The following is a 7334-nucleotide window of genomic DNA, read 5'->3' on the forward strand; positions in this document are numbered from 1 at the left end:
TCACACCCGGATTTAGGGGTCCAAACCCGGGCGCGACTCACATGTGTGCTAGGATCAAGTCTCACGCATATGATGACCCATGGTACAGAAACAAATGTCACATCTTTAATATATAATGGAGTTATGTGCACAATAGATAAATAATTACATCATACGAAGAAAAAGATCTAGCAACCGTAGTTGACTGGGGACGACGGCCTAGACCACTCACGAACTCATCACAGCATCCTTTATGGGCTTTATCCTGTGGTAGTTGTCCTTGACCTAGGGAGGATGTGAGTACAACAAGGGTGATCTCACATACGTTCATCGCTCAACAAGTTGTGGGGAATAATGTGCATGAACTCACCAAATGTGGGAGCTCATGTGAAGCGTAAGGCTTACCAAAGAGGATGGTTAAAGCTGAGCATTGCCTTTAGAGTTGGTCAAAATTTTATTAGCAGTTACTAAGTATAAGTAGATACCAGCCCAAATAACAACACCCACAATGTAATGCATATGACATATTAAGTTTAGTTCCATAAATTAATCATGCGAGAGTCCTGAGTCGCTCTTGATCGTGAGCACGATTGATATACAAATTTTACACTCCGCAGAGGTTGCACATCTTTACCCACAAGTTGTGTTACCCATCTGCCATAGGGTTGTACAGACCCCATACACCTCTACCGAGGAAGCGAAGCAGGGTAGCACTACGAGGTCTTTCCAAAGTTCCACTAGTTCGAGAATACCCATTGCGGTTTTAGGACGAAGGAAGCATAGGAATCCATCATCCGAACTGCCATCGCAGCATATCGACCCGAGAACCTCCCTATACTATGCAGTGACGCCTTCCTGCTTGCCCCTTTCGGGTAAGGTAATCTCTCCCTAGCTTTCCTAATTATTTGGCCAAGGGCGTCCCATTCCACCCTTGTGGAAACTCTATTATCTCAAGTTAAGCTCCATGTTCCAATTAACACAATGATCTTATCATGAACATTAATTAAAACAACAACATAATTGGAACATGATCATAGTATAACATTAATTTCCCAAAACCAGGTAGAGCAATAGCAAATCTACCCAATAATTCTTTTGTTTGCAAGGTGTGGGGTAAACAATGCTAGGGAAACCTATTGGGTCCCATCAAATTAACCTGAGCATGTCACAGTGATTACTAGAGAACATTATTAGGTAGAGAAGAGTGATCAAGGGCACAACTTGCCTTAGACTCGAGATTCCTAGGTACCAACTTGGTCTTCAAGTGGCTTGTAACCTCGCTGCTACTCGTAGCAATACATACAAATACACAAGGAGCACATAAAAATAACATTACACCAAACATGAGAACAAATAGTGTAAGAATATTCTATGCGTCGCTATGAGATTGTGGGTTCGAGAACCACCAAATTCGGAGTTAAGGTTTAAGAGTTATGATTTTCCGAAGGTTTAAGTGTCTACTATAAAACAAAGGAGGTAAAAGATTTTAACCATAGGTTTCATGGTAATACAGGGTTACTAGATGATAAACATATGAGATTAATGCAACTGGAATGGATCAAAAAGGAGTTAGAATGAATTAATTATGAATTAAACAAGATTCTAGAATTATTTCTATACTAGAAGTCATTTTCTATATTATTTTATTTGATTTATTCACTTTCTGGGTTGCACTCATTGTTTTCAGAAAGCACGGGGACAAATCTGCAAATACCAGGACTACTTTGTGATGGTTTCATAACTGACCGAGGCTGCGGGTTAAATCCTAGAAACTCCAGGGGCTCTTTAGAATATCAGTCACGACTGACTACACATGGACCTTCCCCGGCCACAAGATCAAGATCGGACAACACGATTTTAATGAAACGAAGGGGAATTCCCTAATCTAATCTCCACCGCATGATCAAGAATCAACGACCAGGATCAGGATCCCGAACCGTTACGCAACGTGAACCGCACAATGCCAAATCTGCGGTCATGATTTTATTAAGCCCCAGATCTCGCCGCAGCTGTCCATTACGATCTAACGGTGTAGACATAATCACACGAAGGTCTAATCATGGCCCTTGGTCGAAGATCCAGCGGTGCGGGTTCAATGCATTGAAGGGGGATCCCAGTTTTAATCCAATCTGTTCTCACCCCATCCAACGGCTACCCGCCCTTCTTCCTCCCCACAGCCGACCGAGGCAAAAAAGAGTCGGCCACCACCGTGGTGGCATAGCGCACCGGCGAGCGCACAAATCAACGACACCCCCGCACAGACCCCGCTAATGAACGGGATTTAAATGAATCCCCAACCATTGCGAACCTGTTAGCCGCCCACACGACTTGAATTAGGTTGCCCAGGCACCCTGCCCACGGTGAGGCACCGCTCCTCGGTGGCGCATATCCGGCAACCCCTCGGTGAGTAGAAGCGAACTCGAGTGACTCGAATGCCTAGATGACATCGGGGCGAACTCAGAGAAGAAATTCTCATCGACACTCATGGCATAGACGGCTCAGTTATCCTCACGACGGTGACCTGAGCCATCACCCTCCCTGCTCTCTCGATCTCCCTTACCTGGCTTCGCTCCCACGAGGACAAATACGCTGGGGCTTCTCGGGTATGGATACGGGTTGTAGCCTTGTAGGGGACTCCATGTATACAGGTCTTGAGGTATGAATATGCGGCGTGTTTGGTTAGGGGATTGGCTCCATCCGGAATCAGCCGATCCGGAATGGATTCATTCCTCACAGGATTGGATGGTTCTTTCTTTATGTTTGGTTAGAGAAATGAGGTGAATCCATTTTTTGTTTGTTTTGAGGAAGCAGGTGAATCCATTTTTTGTTTGTTTTGAAGAAGCATGTCATCAAGCGACGCTCAATCTGCTTTCACTCACCACACCAAAAAGGTTGCATTTTTATCCAACATACATAAAAACTGAAAGTTATAACATAGATAAAACTGAAAATTGAAACTTGTATCTTCACGAGTACTTATCCAGCATTATCCAACATATATTAAAAACTGAGAATTTATCCAACATACATATTCAACATTATCCAGCATACAAATAAAATTGAGAAGTTATCCAACATCCATATCAATGTTCAAAGAGAAGTTTCATAGACTCCATCCATCATAGAAATAACTAAAAAGTTTCAGACACAAGTTTTAGGCTAATCTGCTTTTTTGATGCATCAATCAGAAAGATGAGTCTTGATGTACCTAGACACCCATACCATTTGATCATCTAGTCCCATCTCTAGAAAGGCATAAGCAAGGGCTGGATTCTCACACAAGTAGCCATAGTAGTGTGCTATATGTTCTCTTTCAAAAACAGGAATCTGTTTCATCATAGTCCATAGGTTGGGTGGGATTATCGGACGTGGTTGTGGTGCTGACTGCTTGATTGCATCTGAAAGAGTCTTAAAAGCTTCAGTGACAGTGCATATCAATGGATCCTCATCTTCCATTATCATGTGCCCTCTCTTCCTTCTTGCACCACTTCGAGTAGATGAGTCTCCACCATCACGAATTGGACCACTTGGGTTCAATGATTCTCCACTATCACGAGTTGGACTTGCATTGTTACTCTCATGACCAGCCAAGTCTCCAGAATAACCCACACCATATGTACCTGCACTTTCAGATGTGTCGAAACCTAGGGGATCACTGGTGCATTTTGCAAATAGTCCAGTTGCTTGATGATTCCCAAATATGACAGTCATGTAATGGTAGTTCTCAAGTGGCTTGTTGAAAAAATTAGCTTCAGATGGTTTTTTCTGAAATAATGTATAGATTCAAATTAAACAATATTGTTTACAAAAACTGTAAAATCTGAAATAGCTATAGCATTTTGTAGACACAATAAAACAGATTATAATAACACTAAAATATAAATTGTAAAACAGTAAAACAGCTTACAAGTAGTTCCCAGAAACAAAATCTAGGCAATAAAACAGCTTACAAGTAGTTCCCAGAAACAAAATATAAATTGTAAAATAGTGGCAAGCAGTAAAACAGTAAAACATAATTCATCTGGGCAATAAAACAGTAATAACAGTAAAACATTGATAACAGTAAAACAGTAATAACAGTAAACTGAAATTCCTCACAGCTGAAGAAGCTTCAAGGAGTACTGGAGTATTTATTTTAAATGCTTCAAGGAGTACTGGAGTATTTCTTGTTAGTACATACTAATAATTAGCTTAGTTTGCTTTTAAATGTTTCAGTTCTCAGTATTAGCTTAGTTTGCTTTTCCATCTTTTCTTAGGTCAAGCATATACATCTTAAACCAAAAACAAACTCTAAAAAGGCAACCGTTATAGATAGTATGGTGAATATACCTAACACTGCCATAGTGACTCACGCTAAACTATATCTCAAAAACAATTAGCCAGGTCCATATTAATTGGTGTTGAGTGTTGACCAAAACTTAAAATATAAATTGTAAAACAGTAAAACATTTTGGAAGGAGGTTGTTAAATATATACACACCTGCACCCGTTCCAAGTAGTTCTTCTCATCAAGCAATATTGTTCCAGTTTGCTCATCAAAATGGGCTGAGCTAATCTTCTTATAATTGCATATGTTTGACCAGCGAGTTCTCCATGTCTTAAGATGATTAGTAACTTGAGAACCAGAAACTTGAACCTGAAATCTTTCCTTCACCACTTTAGCACATTGATTATAGTGCGAGCTTTTGAATCCTTTGTCTACTCGAATTCCATCAGCAACCAACTGGGCCAAATATTTCAAAGCACATGCAGACATTTCTTGTGTCCAGAAAATTTGTGGTTGGGACCTTTGTTCAATTTCTTGGACATCATCCATCTCCCTACAATATTAGAACATTTGAGAATATAGATCACATCTAAGCAAATGAGCAAATAGGCAAAACAACAAAATATCTCACATCCAAAGAATGATGCCACTTTTCAATTTATGATCTAATTTTCTTGTACATGGGAAGCTGCTCTAGTTTCCCACATCCAATTTGCAAGTTGCTGCCTCCACTGAACCCATTGTCTGTTTTCTTGTACTTGCTCCTGATGGGAACTTGTTGAACTAGAAGGTTGGTTTGTTGTCCATGCTTCCTCAGGTGGGAGAAAACAATCTGCCCCGTGCGATAATATCCAATTGTGGAGGATGCAACATGCAAGAACAACATCTACTTGTGTTTTCAAAGGAAAGAAAGGTCAAGCATCATCAAGAAACTTAAAACGGTTCTTCAGGGATCCAAAGGCACGCTCAACAGTAACCCGTAGTTGTGAATGCCTTAAATTAAATAATTCCTTCTCATTTTCTGGCCTGTTATCATTACCCCACTCTTTTAAGTGGTATCGGACACCACGAAAAGGTGGTAAGAACCCTGGCTTTGCACCATAACCGCAGTCAACTAGGTAATATTTTCCTACAATACCATGACATTCATTAGAGAATGATCTATCTTTTGGTGGGTGCATATTGTAGACATTCATTAGAGAAGATTACCTTCAGGTACAACGAGACCATTCTGCCTTTGTAAGGCATCAGCTAGAACGACGGCATCATGTGCCGAACCCTCCCAACCAGCTAGCACATATGTGAAGTGAAGGTCAAAGTCTACCGCGGCCATCACATTTTGGGTTGTGAAACTCTTTCTACCTCGAAAAGCTGCCTCACGAGACTTGGGGACACTAGCTCGTATGTGTGTACCATCAATTGCGCCAATACAATTCTACATTATAATTTTGACTTGATGAGAAATAAGAATACCATTATGTGTAGGTCAAAAATAATTTTAGTGTGCCTAGACCATACCTCAAAGTAAGGATACCATCGAGGATTTCCAAGGATTTTGACTGAAGTTTCAAGAGATGAAGGCCTAATAAGGTCATCACGAAGTTCACCGATAGCACGAAGTACTAACTTAAAGTAGCGACTGACAGTTTCCCCTGATCTCTTGAAATTTTTTCCTACAACAGCATTCCTCTCGTTGTGACCAATTGTGTGAAGGAACATTGCTACTTGTTCCTCAACACAACAATGGATACTATCAGAAAGAAGGCTTCTTTGTTTCAGTGTATCACACAATAAAAAGAATGGTGCTCTCCTCAATCTTAGCATGCGCAAACAACTCGTATCATCTTTATGGTAAATACTAGAAAGGTAGTCATTTCGTTTCATTTCCATATCAATCATTGGGGCATACGAAATCAGTTTCCTTTTCATCTTCCTCCTCACAATCAGAATATAATAAAATGTAGCGGCGGCTAGAGCAACAGCTTTAATAATTAAAGATCTTCTTATTTCATTAGCATCCATCTACATGAAGTTCAGAGAGCTTTAATATATAAAAAGACATACACATGATTGCATATGCATAATTTACAGTCTAGCTAAAAAATACAGAATAGACCCAGCCCAATAGAGAATAGACAAGAAACAATACAGAAAAAAAGATGAAAATAAACATAACAGATTAGATTGTTACCTTACGCTGGTGATGAGAGAATTAAAGACCAAGATATGTGTAAAGAGAGAATTAAATACCTGCAAGAGAAACAAGAAGAGAAGATTGGTAAGAAACTGAATAAGTTATGAATCAAGTTAATGTGCAGATTTCTTTAAGTCATGAGAAATTGAATAAGGTAAACTGAACTATGTAGTATGACATAAGGAAGTATCGCCACACGATGGCTAGCAAATATAGATTCAACATGTATAAATTCAATCTTGCTACAGCTAATCATGCTACAGTTGAAAGATTCAACCTGTATAAATACAGCTAGCAAATACAGCTAATCATGCTACAGTTGAAAGATTCAACCTGTATAAATACAGCTAGCAAATACAGCTAGCAAATGTAGCAAATACAGCTGAAATAAGGTAAACTGAATTATGTAGTCACAAATAAATTCAATCTTGCTACAGCTGAAATGGTATATCCTGATATGGTCAAATGAACTTAACCAAAAGGCAGACAACAGCATTCGGATGCAAAGAGAAGATGTGAGAAATGGTATAAGCACGGGGCCTCAGATTTTTCGTTCGTCAGGACCCCTCTGGCACACACAACATGCAGCAGCTCTTCCAGTTCAACTTGCCTTGAAGCGCTGCAAAAGATATCCATGCATGGACCACACCACAGCGCTTATGAAGAACGGATTAAGGCCGCAAGCAAGGAGGAAGCCAAGGACATGGCTTGTCGCTCAGATCACAAGCTCGCTCGATCTACAGGAAGAGCAGTTCTTCATGTTGCGGCAAAGCGAGCATATCTTTCCGGGTCGGCTTGACGACCCCATCCATGGGAGATCCTGGTGCCGAGAGCGCCACCTTGCCCCGAGACAGGTCCCATGGCGGCGAGCGGCTGGCAGCGGTGCGGGGGTAG

At 40.6% G+C, this 7334-nt stretch overlaps 2 protein-coding genes across 2 annotated transcripts; both read right to left on the reverse strand.

Annotated features, from left to right (window-relative positions):
- Positions 1 to 2658: 2658 nt before the first annotated feature.
- LOC118473570 (uncharacterized) lies at positions 2659 to 3738 on the reverse strand. Its single transcript, XM_035963421.1, has one exon. It carries the CDS (start codon positions 3688 to 3690, stop codon positions 3160 to 3162), a length of 531 nt encoding a protein of 176 aa, XP_035819314.1. The 5' UTR covers positions 3691 to 3738; the 3' UTR covers positions 2659 to 3159.
- Positions 3739 to 4871: 1133 nt separating this feature from the next.
- LOC109943051 (protein ALP1-like) lies at positions 4872 to 6893 on the reverse strand. Its single transcript, XM_035963422.1, has 3 exons — positions 5765 to 6893; positions 5456 to 5681; positions 4872 to 5375 (listed from the first exon to the last, which is right to left on the reverse strand). Exons 1-3 carry the CDS (start codon positions 6266 to 6268, stop codon positions 5161 to 5163), a joined length of 945 nt encoding a protein of 314 aa, XP_035819315.1. The 5' UTR covers positions 6269 to 6893; the 3' UTR covers positions 4872 to 5160.
- Between the last annotated feature and the right edge of the window lie 441 nt (positions 6894 to 7334).

This window comes from Zea mays, chromosome 10, assembly GCF_902167145.1.
Source record: "Zea mays cultivar B73 chromosome 10, Zm-B73-REFERENCE-NAM-5.0, whole genome shotgun sequence".
NCBI classification, from domain to species: Eukaryota; Viridiplantae; Streptophyta; class Magnoliopsida; order Poales; family Poaceae; genus Zea; species Zea mays.